The 14,508-nt window shown below is 38.2% G+C and overlaps 1 protein-coding gene across 1 annotated transcript in view; it reads right to left on the bottom strand.

The window, feature by feature from the left end:
* KCNH5 (potassium voltage-gated channel subfamily H member 5) overlaps positions 1–14,508 on the bottom strand; it is a 384,559-nt gene that overhangs the window by 344,132 nt on the left and 25,919 nt on the right. Inside the window, exon 2 of the mRNA XM_070378509.1 lies at positions 8,432–8,555. Within this exon, the coding sequence (XP_070234610.1) occupies positions 8,432–8,555 (124 nt within the window). The remainder of the gene's footprint in view (positions 1–8,431; positions 8,556–14,508) is intronic.

Genomic DNA, 14,508 nt, shown 5'->3' with positions numbered 1-14,508 from the left:
GGAAGGAAAGTTATGACCAACCTAGATAGCATATTGGAAAGCAGAGACATTACTTTGCCAACAAAGGTCCATCTAGTCAAGGCTATGGTTTTCCCAGTGGTCGTGTATGGATGTGAGAGTTAGACTTTGAAGAAAGCTGAATGCCTAAGAATTGATGCTTTTGAACTGCGGTGTTGGAGAAGACTCTTTAGAGTCCCTTGGACTGCAAGGAAATTCAACCAGTCCATTCTAAAGGAGACCAGCCCTGAGTGTTCTTTGGAAGGAATGATGCTAAAGCTGAAACTCCAGTACTTTGGCCACCTCATGCGATGAGTTGACTCATTGGAAAAGACTCTGATGCTGGGAGGGATTGGGGGCAGGAGGAGAAGGGGACGACAGAGGATGAGATGGCTGGATGGCATCACTGACTCACTGGACGTGAGTCTGAGTGAACTCTGGGAGTTGGTGATGGACAGGGAGGCCTGGCGTGCTGCGATTCATGAGGTTGCAAAGAGTCAGACACAACTGAGAGACTGAACTGTACTGAACTGATGGTTCAGTAAACCAAAACACAATATTCACAACTGGCCAACAAAAAAAAACATGAAAAAGAAATCATCTAAAATATAACAAGGAACAAGAACAAAATTGGTGAAAAATTAACTCTAATAGGATTAAAGATAAATTACAACTAAATAAAAGAATCAAAGAAACTATCTTGGAAACTGATGTAACAGTTTAAGAAGGAATACAACACAAGTTTGATTCAGCTAAAATTCTAAAGAGAAGGTGAAAACAAGCAGTTTCTCAAACTCTGAAAATTCTATAACCCATTCCTTTAGCTCTCCCAATGCTAAAATAGCCTGTTCTAAGAAAAATAGGGGCATTTTAAGAAAAAAATGCCAGATTATTATACTCTGAATAATTTTTCAAAAATAATATTTTATATCCTATATTGTTTCAGTCATATTTTTAAGCTTATTAAACTATGTATTTCCAGTGACAGAACACATATTTTAGTAGTAAAATACAGCAGTTAAATAGTACAAGGTATTTCAAAAGGGCCCAAAAGAATGTCTGAAATGTATTATCCATTCTTTCAAGGCAAGTGTTCTGGAAAGTAATTCAAATTTTGAAAGTATTTCCACCCAGCACTGTCTAAACCAAAATGACTAAACCAGAGCTTCTCCATATACTATGGGTACTATAGGTGTGGCACATTTGCTTACTTGCTCAGCTTTCCTTATATGTAAATGCTAAGTTTCTTTACTGAGGTTTCCTGCAACCTGACTCCAGATGACTGAAGCTCAATGCAGTCTTTGAATGGTTAATGGTATTTGAATGGAAACAAGATTTAGAAATGATAATTATCAGACTTTAGAAACCACATATCTATAAAATAATTTTATACAGCTTTTATGTATCTTATTGACTATCCTCCAGGAATATATAAAGGGAATACTAAAAAACTATAGAACTTCAAATTACTGTACTGGATCACAAAACTCCCCTTCAGTAATGATAAATGACTTCCACAACTGCACTGTTGTCCTATTGGACAGAAAATAAAATTAGGTGCACAGAAGCCATCTATCCCTGCTATAATATGGAGCAGCCATGATATAACAGAGGACCACTGCACTTAGAGGACCATTTATAAACTGTATAATCCATGGCCAAGTTGTTTAACTTCTCTGACTCTTAGTTCTTTCATCCTTGAAAAGTGAAAATGTTAATTGCTCAGACATGTCCAACTCTTTGTGACCCCATGGACTGTGGCCTACCAGATTCCCCTTTCCATGGAATTTGCCAGGCAAGAACCCTGGAGTGGGTAGCCATTCCCTTCTCCAGGGGATCTTCCCTATCCAGGAATCAAACTGGGGTCTCCTTGCCTGCAAGCAGATTCTTTACCTTCTGAGCCACCAGGGATGATAATGTTAATATAACTCAGACAGTGAGAATTAAAGGATAATGTACATGAAGTTATAAATTATAATGTACTATACAATCACTGAATTATTACTGGAATGCTTCTCATGGGTGGGGTTAGAAGAAGGCCCTTCCAGCCCCAACCCTACTCCCTTGATCCTTTACAATTTGAGGACAAGAGCTGGTTCATTCCTGCTACTGGGCAGAGTCACTGTGTCTGAAAGAGATACACACATCATTTTGTGTGTCTTCTTTCTTTGCGAGCCCATGACATTGAGGTATAAATTCACCCACAGCCTGCTGCTGGATACTCTGGCCACTTATCTTGCCACACAACTAACTTGTGGGAAGTTCTGATCTTGGGAGTAAGGGAGATTTCCTGAAGGCTAGCTTGGGCCATATCCAGCTTGCCTGAGCATTTGGCAGTGTATCTTTCAAGTACATCCTACCCTGGAAACTTCTGGGGACCAGTGGCTCTGTTTTATAGCAAGATTTACTTATTTTTGGATCCCTTGTTCTGCCATCATAATCTCACAAACGAGCCTCATTATGATCCCAGACAGGAAGGATGGCTACCATGTTGACAGACTTCCATGGGAGAAAGGAAAGTGCACACTGAGAAAATATATAAGCTAATCATAAATACTGCCCATCTATCTTAACCTGCTAATGGCCAACAATGTGAACTTACTGTAGAGCTCAGGGAACTCTACTCATTGCTCTGTGCTGACCTAAATGAGAAGGAAATCCACAAAAGAAGGGATATATGTATACATAAGGGCTTCCCTGGTAGCCCTGGTAAAGAATCCACTGCAATGCAGGAACTGATTCACTTCACTGTACTGTAGAAACTAACTTTAAAATATCTGCTAAGGGTTAACAATGTTCTTGGACTAAGCCCATATACATTCAGTCCCCACAAGTAAAGGATAATATTATGTACAGGCTGTCGTTCACAGCCTAGCAAATGCTTCATCACAGAAACCACACAGATTGACTTAAAAATATGTGGTCTCCACCTCAGACTCAGCCACAAAAGTAAAATCATCATGAAAGTTAATCACAGGATGGGCTGAAATCTATAGTCAAAGGATCAAAAAGAAGCCTAAGTGAGAGTAAGGAGAAGGATTTAGAAATAAATAGGAACAGCTTTCAAAATCTGAAAGAAGTAATTTCATAATAAATCAAAGCATTACATACTTTCTACAATGGATCATAAAAGGTTTCACAGCCCATTAATTTATATGAGCTTAAAAGGATTTAGATCGAGTCATAAAAGCTAAATCCATGACATGTAATTAAGGGAAGCTAGGACTGGCATCAGACACCTCTAATGTTTGGAGTGTGACCTGATCACTGAGGCACTCTGCCCTCCAGTACTTGCCTCAGTGTGAAGCAGAGCCCTCAGCCAAATGGAAAGGGACTGACTGATATCCATCATGTGGAATATTCTCTTGTTGACTGAGGTAACCCTGTGTTAATAAAACTACTTGTGAAAACAAAGTGTCATTTAACATCTCTGCTTTATTGTCTAATCTGATAGCTTGGGGGGGTGGGAATTGTATTCGAATGCATCTGTCTACTCCTATCCTCCCTACCAATATGATTGGTCTTCCCACCCTTCTATCTTAAAAAGTAAAAATAAATAAAAATAATTTTTTAAAAAGCAGAACAGGCCTTTAAAAGGCTCAGATTAATCAAAAGTAGAATGCTAAAGTGCTTTTTACCTGAACTATGACAGTATGTCTCTAATGTCAGGACTTTATAAGGGTCCTGAGATAAGATCAGACGTTTTTAAATGCCATTCCCCCAAAACCTACATACAATCTCTTTCTAACACACAATGTGTTTTATGTCCTTCAGTATACAGCAATAGTCCAAAAGCTTGGAAATGCAATTATTAAATAATAAAATGAACATTTGAAATTCCTAGGAATTCAGAAATTTAATAAAAAATAGTTTTTGAAACTTTAGCTGAAATAAAAATGAGACAGTACATGGCACACATCAGATTTTTTAATAGAAATTTAGCTGCTATTATAAAGTACAAGGATGTGAAAGTGAAGTCGTTCAGTCATGTCTGACTCTTTGCGACCCCATGGACTGTAGCCTACCAGGTTCCTCCGTCCATGGGATTTTCCAGGCAAGAATACTGGAGTGGATTGCCACTTCCTTCTCCAGGAGATCTTCCCGACCCAGGGATTGAACCCGGGTCTCCCGCACTGTAGGCAGATGCTGTACCGTCTGAGCCACCAGGGAACTCTATAACCTTCCCTCATGGCAGATGAGAGTGAAAACAGAGGGCCATTCTGGACAGCAATCTGACAGCAGTTAATTTACAATTTATGCATATATTCTCCATATATTCTGTACAGCAATCTTATTTCTGGGCATAGTGACAGACAACTTCTCACATGGGGCCACAAGAAGATGGCTATAAGGATGTTTACCTCCAAGTTGTTGGAGTAGCAAAGTGGCAGAAGTTGGCACTCAAGACTAGTAAAGTGGATAACGAAAATGAAGGCTATGAGAACACTATAAAATGGTCAGACATGATGAAACAGATTATGATGTAGCAACAAAAAAATCTCAAGAACATAATGGTGAATGAAAAGAGCAAGAAATTGCATATTTTACTGCACAGTATAAATTAGGCAGGCCTTAAAAACAAATGCACATAAAGCAACATCATTACAAGAATACACATATTTATTTTACAAATGGAATTGTTAGAAAGACATAAAATAAATACACTAAAATGAATAACTATGGAAGATGAAGGAGGATGGAATGAAGGAGAAAAGAAATAAAATAAAACAAATAAAATAGAGACTTTGTCTGGAGTAATCACAATGATAATATTGGAACAAACTACAGAATATATTTAATTTTTTACTCTATTCCCCTGGTCTAATGAGAGAAGGATTGGGAAAGACAAATACCCACTGATGTGTAGTTTCTAAAATTTGTCATTATTAAAATCAGTAAAACTCTTTGATTTGTTTACAAGGTTACCCTCACTATGAAATTATTTGTGTCCATATTTAACTAGAATTCAGTGATTTCAAAACTATATAATAACATTTACTCTAAACCCTGCTGAGACATAAGGGAGCAGAAATGGTCCATACAAACCTTAGCCTCCCAGAACTTAGAACACACACCTCAATGAGAGAGCTAGGCCAAGAGCTAATATATCCACCCCACAGATAAAAGGCACAAGAGACAACAGTGCTGACAAAGAGAGTCTCTCAAAGAGGGGCCACCGTTTTCCATTGCTCCCACTTACCAATTTCACACCTGGAAGTGAAGGCTGAATGTGAGAATGACTTTAATAGAGAGAAAATGAGGATAACTGGAAGAGGATAAGTGGAAGAAGAGGATGTTTGAACAGAGAATTTCTTAAAGCTCACTAAGCATCAGAACCATCTGAGCTGCTGGTTAAAAGTACTGATTCCTGCTCCCACCTACCCACCTGGGGTGATCCTGATTCAATAGGCTTAAGGTGAGGTCTGAGAATCTGTTTTGCTAAACCTCTCTAAGTGATTTCCATAAATAGTCAGGTTTAGACTCCATATGAAATCCCTACCCTTCATGAAGATGTCGAATATATATATTTGTACATGCATATAATGTTTTGCAGCATAAATGGGTAGGAAAAAAAGAAAGAAAAAATAGGTAGAAAAAAATCAACCACTGTTTTCCTGGGCAAATCCCTTAACCTAACTCTACCTCAAGTTTTTTTCTTCTGAAAAATAAAGAATATGGAATAGAAAATAATTCATATACCTTGCGGTTCTAAAATAACATGATTTTTGGTACTTAGTTAAGTGGGAGCGTTAAAGAAAAATTAACTCAAGGAAAAAACATCCCATCTGGTCTTACTGAAATATTGTGAAAAGCTTTTAGTTCTAAATTGGTTCCTTACATACAGCTTCCTTTTCTTTTTTATGATCTTTTTTGGTAATACTCTCTTTAAGCTCACAGATATGGAATATTTTAAAAGCATTGTTATAAATAATATAAATGCCAGATTCTGTTTTATATAAGTCAAACAAAATAGCAGTGGTACAACATACCAACATGACAAAAGTATGTGTGATTTATTCAAGATGAAAGAACTTTTGATCTTTTTAAATGTTTAAAACCATGTCCTACTTGGTTGATAGTTGCTGACTGTATGTTGAAGACAGTTTTAGCAACTCAAAAAGTTCTGGATGATATCCACTGATGATATCAGTGATATCATCACTGATGATATCAGTGGGTCTCTGATATAGGCTGCTCCAATGATCACTTTAAATTTTTGCCTTTTCATACAGTTCATGGGGTTCTCAAGGCAAGAATGCTGAAGTGGTTTGCCATTCCCTTCTCCAGTGGACCACATTTTGTCAGAACTGTCCACCATGACCCGTCCATTTTGCATGGCCCTGTGGCATGGTTCATAGTTTCATTGAGTTAGACAAGGCTGTGATCCACATGATCAGTTTTGGTTAGTTTTCTGTGATGGTGGTTTTGTTCTGTCTGCTCTCTGATGAATGAGGATAAGAGGCTTGTGGAAGTTTCCTGATTGGGAGGTTCCAGCTGTGAGTAAACCTGGCTCTTGCTCTGGTGGGCAGGGCCATGCTCGGTGAATCTTTAATCCAATTTTCTGCTGATAGGCAGGGCTGTGTTCCCTCCCTGTAGTTTGGCCTAAGGCTAGGGTTAATGGCAGTAATGGGCTTCCCTTGTGGCTTAGCTGGTAAAGAATCTGCCTGCAATGCAGAAGACCTGGGTTCAATCTCTGGGTTGGGAAGATCCCCTGCAGAAGAGAAAGGCTACCCACTCCAGTATTTTGGCCTGGAGAATTCCATGGACTATATAGTCCATGGAGTCACAAAGAGTAAGACATGACTGAACAATCACAACGGTGGTAAGGCGACCTCCTTCAAAAGGATCTATGCCATCAAGCCACAGCTCCCAGGACTGTTGTATTCAGTGCCCCTGGCCTGCAGCATGCCACTGTTGACCCACACCTCTGCCAGAAACTCCTGGACACTCACAGGCACGTCTGGTTCAGTCTCTTGTAGGTCCTGGTGAGCACAAGGTTTTGTTTGTGCCCTCCCTAAGTCTGTTTCTCCAGTCCTGTGGTGTTGGACTCTTTGGAGTGCCTTGGACTGCAAGGAAATCAAACCAGTCAATCCTAAAAGAAATCAACCCTGAATATTCATTGGAAGGACTAATGCTGAAGCTCCAATACTTTGGCCATCTAATGCAAAGAACTGACTCATTAGAAAAGACCCTGATGCTGGGAAAGATTGAAGGCAGGAGGAGAAGGGGACGACAGAGGAAGAGATGGTTGAATGACATCACCGACTCGATGGACATGAGTTTGGGCAAGCTCCAGGAGATGGTGAAGGACAGGGAAGCCTGGCATGCTGTAGTCCATGGGGTAGCAAAGAGTCAGACATGACTGAGCAACTGAACAACAACAACACTGATCACTTGGCACATAGAATAGTTCATGGCCCACAGATGGTGATTAAAAAATATTTATTGAATGAATTGATAAATTCACAGCTATGCAAAAATACTTCTCTTAGCAAAAGCTCTCACCAGTGCCTCTTAAACTATATATTTCTACTGACAATTTAATCTCCTTAACATTCTAATATAATTTTTGCCCTGTAGGTTTTATGTGAGTCAATAGGTTCTCAATTCCAATCTGGGGGAGAGGGGAATTGGAATTCCAATTCCAACTATCTATCCAGAGGCAGCATCAGATTCTGCAGGTTGAACATTGAGGGTTCTGTCCCACATGACTGCCCTCCTGCTGACTTCAGGCATCAGCACAAGCCTAGGTGCTGGCTGTGCTTTTGATCCACCTAATCCAGATTGGTTCCCATAATACCAACCTTAGACTTCAGCACCAGTTATAAATCAGAGGTTCCCAAGACCTCTTCCTTTGGTTTGAATAATTTGCTAGAGCAACTCACAGAGCTCAAAGAAACATTTTACTTACCAGACTTATGGTTTATCATAAAAGGATATAACTCAGAAACAGACACATGGAATAGATGCAGAGGCAAGGTAGGGGAATTCCATGCCCTTACCAGATATGCTACTCTCAGCTCTTCTACACGTTGCCCCAACTGGAAGGTCTCTGAACCTGTCCTCTGAGTTTTTATGGAAGTTTCATTTACACAGTCATAACTGATTAAATCATTGCCACTGGTACTAATTCAACCCCCAGCCCCTCTCCAGGAGACTGGGGAAAAGTTGTGCTTCTAATCACATGGTTGATTTCTCTAGCAGTCAACCCCATCCTTAGGTTAGCTAAGGGCTTTCCAAAAGTTACCTCATTAACATATCACAAGAAAAGCCAAGAATTGAGGAGCTCTGTGCCAGGAACTGGGTGGAAGACCAAATATGTATTTCTTATCACAAATCATGATATCACAGTGAGTCTAAATTTAAGTCTTTTAATCACCTTCAACATTTAGTTAAACTTTAGAAAACATTTCTGAGCTGTTCTTTTACCTACCTGCAAGTGCTACTCTTCTGCATGACGTCAGCTCGATGATACCCAGAGAGTTTGCAAAAACCGTCATTACTATAAACTACAGGCCAATCCACAATCTGGGCATTTCCCAGTAAGAAACTCGATTCTAAAGAAGAAAAAAGAAAAGAGAAGTTTTTTAGCATCATTTAACCATGTACAAGTAATTAAAAACACAAATTCATAAAAAAAAAAAATGTAACTGTGGTTTTTAAAGCACAAATAATAAAACATATCCTTGAAATTATTATTAGCATAGCATGACCAGCAAGTGAGATCTGCAACAAGTACGAGATTTGCATATGAACTAAAAACTCCATTGAAAAGAAGTTAGTTTACAATACTCTTGCATTCAAGTAAATACTATGCTATGAAAATAAAGTATGGTTAATATTAAATGTTAATGACTATAACAATCACAGCTAAAAACAGTTTATTAAGACTAAGGTTACAGTCACTTCTTCACAAATTGAGAATATTAAACTTAGAAGCAGAGGCAACTTTGGATAACTCCTCTAAAAAGTGTAGTAATGTAATTTTAACATGATGGGACAAATTCTTTGTACATCAGTTTTATTTACAGAAGGGCTTCCCTGGTGGCTCAGATGGTAAGGAATCTGACTGCAATGTGGGAGACCAGGGTTCGATCCCTGGGTCGGGAAGATCCCCGGGAGAAGGGAATGGCTATCCACTCCAGTATTCTTGCCTGGAGAATCCCATGAACAGAGGAGCCTGGAGGGCCACAGTCCATGGGGTTGCAAAGAATCAGACATGACTGAATGACTAACCTTTCCTTTCCTTTCCTTGATTTCAGTTCAGTTCAGTTCAGTTCAGTTGCTCAGTCGTGTCCAACTCTTTGCGACCCCATGGACTGCAGCATGCCAGGACTCCCTGTCCATCCCCAGCTCCTGGAGTTTACTCAAACTCATGTCCATTGAGTTGGTGATGCCATCCAGCCATCTCATCCTCTGTTGTCTCCTTCTCCTCCTGCCTTCAATCTTTCTCAGCATCAGGGTCTTTTCCAAGGAGTCAGTCCTTCGCATCAGGTGGCCAAAGTATTGTAGTTTTAGCTTCAGCATCAGTCCTTCCAATGAATATTCAGGACTGATTTCCTTGATTTACAGAAGTCTAACTTTAAATTTTTAAAGCTCTTTTTAAAATAAAATTATTCAAAGACATTATTTTCAACCACATGCTACAAGGAGATCAAACCAGTCAATCCTAAAGGAAATCAGTCCTGAGTATTCATTGGAAGGACTGATGCTGAAGCTGAAGCTCCAATACATTGGCCACCTGATGTGAAGAACTGATTCATTAGAAAAGACCCTGATTCTGGGAAAGACTGAAAGCAGGAGAAAAGGAAACAACAGAGGATAAGATGGTTGTATGGCATCACTGACTCATTGGACATGAGTTTGAACAAGCTCTGGAAGTTTGATGATAGGGAAATCTGGCATTCTACATTCCATGGGGTCTCAAAGAGTCAGATACGACTGAGCAACTGAACTGACATATTTTCTGACCTCAAATTAATTTAATCAAAAGTCATCTTTTAATTATCTAGAAAAATCTAAAGCATTTGGATGTTATCCAATTCATTTCTAAACCACTGGGTCAAAGTAGAATTAAAAGAAATATAGAAGATATTTTTAATTGGATGATAATAAGTTTGTGGTATATATTTAAAGCAGTGCTTAGGGAGAAATTTCTCCTTTTAAAACTTTATTTTTAATGAAAAGTTTAAAATCAATGATCTAAACTTTTTCATGGAAAAAAACTAGAAAAATAATAGCTATTAAACCAAAATTAAATAGGAGAAAATAAACATTGGAATGTTAATGAGTGAAATAAAAAACATTCAAAGAAAAATGAACTATTAAAGAAAGAATTACTGACCAATAGATGTTATGAATGTATTTGTAAAAATCCAGAAGAAAATAATGGCAAGTAGAATCTAGCAGTACATAAAAAGAAAATAGATCATAACCAAGTGGGGTTTATCTCATGAACATAATTTGATGTATCATTATAAAATCAACCAAGGTAATCCATCAACCAAATAAAAGAAAAAAGCCATATGATTATATTTCAATAAATGCAGAAAAAAAGCATTTGACAAAATTCATACTTATTCATGATTAAAAGATCTGAACAAACTAAGAATAAAAGAAAACTTCTTCAAACTGATAGAGGAGACCTACTAAAAAATCCATAGCTAACATCATTTTTAAAGCTAAAATATTGAACATTTTTCCCCCAAAATTAGGAAAAAGTCAATGATATATACTCAATATTTTATTGGATTTCCAAATAATGAAATAAAAAGAAAAGAAAAATAAAAAATACCAGAGATATAAATGTGAAAAAGATAAATGCAAATTTTATCTATTTGCAGATGATATGACTGTTTACATAGAAAATCCTAAGGCATATTCAAAATAATATCTAAAATTATTAAGTGAATTTAGCAAGGTTACCAGATATAAAGTCAATATAAAAGTATATTTTATTTCCATTAACTAACCTTAAATTGTAAAATGAAAAGCAATTTTACTTAGAATGATATCAAAAAATATAAAGTACTAAGAAATAAATTTAACAAGATGCATGCAAGACCTCTAGAGTTAAAACTAAAAAAGGCTGCTCTCAAATGGCTTCAACAAATGGACTGCCATGTGAAAGAACTGAAAGACTAGATATTTTAAGACTTCAATTCTCTTCAAATTAGTCTACAGATGTAAACAGTTCCAATTAAATTACCAACAGGCTTTTCTGAAGTAACTGACAAAATAATTATAAAATTTGAAAATGAAAATTATAAAAAAAAACCCAAAATAAATTCTGAAAAAGAAGAACCAAGTTGTAGAACTATACAGCTATGGTAATTAATATAGTATGAAATTGGAGTGAGGACAAATAGATTGATGAAACAGATTAAAGAGTTCAGAGATACACATGTATACGGTCAACTGATTTTTAGCAGATGCTAAGGCAATTTCATTAATAAAAACAACTTCAATGAACTATGCTAAAACAACTGGCTATCCACAAAAGCAAAATTGAAACATGACCCCTACCTCATGCCACACACAGAAAAGTAATTTAAAACAGGTCATAGACCCAAATACAAGAGTGAAAACTAAAAAGAAAACATAGGAGATCTTTGCAACTTGAGGAGACAGAAATTTCTAAGACTCTTTCAGGGGGTGCATGTGTGTCTGTGTGTATGTGAATGTGCACACTCCATCACATCCAACTCTTTGCAACCCCATGTCCCTCTGTCCATCGAATTTTCCAGGTAAAAATACTGGAGCAACAATACCAGGGGATCTTCCCAATCCAGGGATCAAACCTGTGTCTCTTGAGTCTTCTGCATTGGCAAGCATATTCTTTACCACTTGCGCAACCTAGGAAGCTCAAGACTCTTAATCACCATAAAATAAAGTGCTAATAAATAAATTATTGTTTTTAGTGGCTAAGTCATGCCCAACTCTTTTGTGATCCCATAGACTGAAGCCCACCAGCCTCTTCTCTGCATGGGATTTCCCAAGCAAGAATACTGGAATGGGTTACCATTTTCTTCTCCAGAGTATCTCCCCAACCCAAGGGTTAAACCCACATCTCCTACATTGCAGGCAGATTCTTTACTATTGAGCTATCAGAATAAATAAATTAGACATTATCAAAATTAAAATCAACTGCTCATTCAAGGATACTGTCAAGTAAATGAAAAGGAAATCCACATATTGAGAGAAAATATTCACATGCTGATACCAAGACAAAAATTGTATCCAAAACAGGTCCTAAAAATCCTACCAGAGGGCAAATGACCCAGTTAACAAAATGAGCAAATGACTTGAACAGACATTTCACAGGAGAAGACATACAATGGACAATAACACAAGAATAAGATGTTCACCATCATCATGCATTAGGGGAATACAAACTAAAAACACAATGATATATCTCTGCTCAACCACTAGAGTGGTTATAAAGGCTAATGATACAAAATGTTGACAAAAATGTGGAAAAACTGAAATTCTTTATAAAATGCTAATGAGAATATAAAATCGTATGATCACTTTGGAAAACAGTTTCAAGTAAAGTAAAATATTCAACTATGAAGGATTTACTCAAGTGAAATGAAAATATATGTTAATAAAAAGACTTGAAATTTGTTCACATCAGATTTATTCATAATAGCCAAAAATCGAAAACAATGCAAATGTCCATCAAAAAGAATGGATTAAAAATGGTGGTATATTCCTACAAGACACTACCCAGCTGTACAGTGGAATGAATTACTGATCATGCTTCACTTTAGTCACTCAGTCATGTCCGACTCTTTGTAACCCCAAAGACTGCAGCACGCCAGGCCTCCCTGTCCATCAACAACTCATGGAATCCACCCAAACTCATGTCCATTGAGTCAGTGATGCCATCCTACCATCTCACCCTCTGTCATCCCCTTCTCTGCCTGCCCTCAATCTTTCCCAGCATCAGGGTGTTTTCAAATGAGTCAGCTCTTCGCATCAGGTGGCCAAAATATTGGAGTTTCAGCTTCAACCATCAGTCCTTCCAATGAACACCCAGGACTGATCTCCTTTAGGATGGACTGGTTGGCTCTCCTTGCAGTCCAAGCGACTCTCAAGAGTCTTCTCCAACACCACAGTTCAAAAGCATCAATTCTTCAGCACTCAGCTTCCTTTATAGTCCAACTCTCACATCCATACATGACCACTAGAAGAACCATAGCCTTGTCTAGACAGACCTTTGTTGACAAAGTAATGTCTCTGCTTTTTAATATGCTGTCTAGGTTGGTCATAACTTTCCTTCCAAGGAGTTAAGTGTCTTTAATTTCATGGCTGCAATTACCATCTGCAGTGATTTTGGAGCCCAGAAAAATAAAGTCAGCCACTGTTCCCACTGTTTCCCCATCTATTTGCCATGAAGTGATGGGACCAGATGCCATGATCTTAGTTTTCTGAATGTTGAGCTTTAAGCCAACTTTTTCACTCTCCTCTTTCACTTCATCAAGAGGCTCTTTAGTTCCTCTTCACTTTCTGCCATAAGGGTGGTGTCATCTGCATATCTGAGGTTATTCATATTTCTCCCTGCAATCTTGATTCCAGCCTGTGCTTCATCCAGCCCAGCGTTTCTCATGATGAAATTACTGGTAGATTGCAACAATAAAAATTAATCTGAAAAACATTATGTGGAGCTAGTGGTAAAGAACCTGCCTGCCAATGCAGGAGACATAAGAAACATGGGTTTGATCCCTGGGTCAAGAAGATCCCCTGGAGGACAGCATGGCAAGCCACTCCAGTACTCCTGCCTGGAGGATCCCATGGACAAAGGAACCTGGCCAGCAATGGTCCATGGGGTTGCAAAGAGTTGGACACAACTGAAGTGACTTAATACACACATACACATGTGTTTTCCCTCCTTCTCCATACTGATAGATTGGAACACTGCAAATTCATCTGAAAAACATTATGATGACTAAAAGAAGTCAGAAACTGATTTCATTCAAATGAAGTTTAAATATTGTCAGGTTAATATATGGTGATAGGGATCAGAGCAATGATTTCTGAGGGAGGCAGATGGAAGAGGGACTGACAGGAAAGATGCAAAAAGAACGTTATGGAGAAGGTCGTTTTCTCTTTATAGAGATATAAATAATTGAGGTATATACATACATTTGTCAAAACTAATTGAACTGAACCCAAGATCTGTATCTTTCACTTCAAATAAAGTAGACCTCAAAGTTCAAAGAAAACACAAGGAGCACAAAGGGCCAGAGGATCACACGTTTTAGGCACCAGCGTCATGTAAGCTGTCCTCTAGCAGAGCGACTTCACTTTCACTTTTCACTTTGATGCATTGGAGAAGGAAATGGCAACCCACTCCAGTGCTCTTGCCTGGAGAATCCCAGGGATGGGGGAGCCCAGTGGGCTGCCGTCTATGGGGTCGCACAGAGTCAGACACGACTGAAGTGACTTAGCAGCAGCAGCAGCAGCTGTAAGAATGGTAATACTACCTTTCTCTGATACATATAGTGA

The sequence above is a fragment of the Bos mutus genome, chromosome 10 (assembly GCF_027580195.1).
Source record: "Bos mutus isolate GX-2022 chromosome 10, NWIPB_WYAK_1.1, whole genome shotgun sequence".
In the NCBI taxonomy this organism is placed as follows: domain Eukaryota; kingdom Metazoa; phylum Chordata; class Mammalia; order Artiodactyla; family Bovidae; genus Bos; species Bos mutus.
Note: the sequence above shows the minus strand (reverse complement) of the source record. Positions and strands in the feature narration are given on the sequence as shown.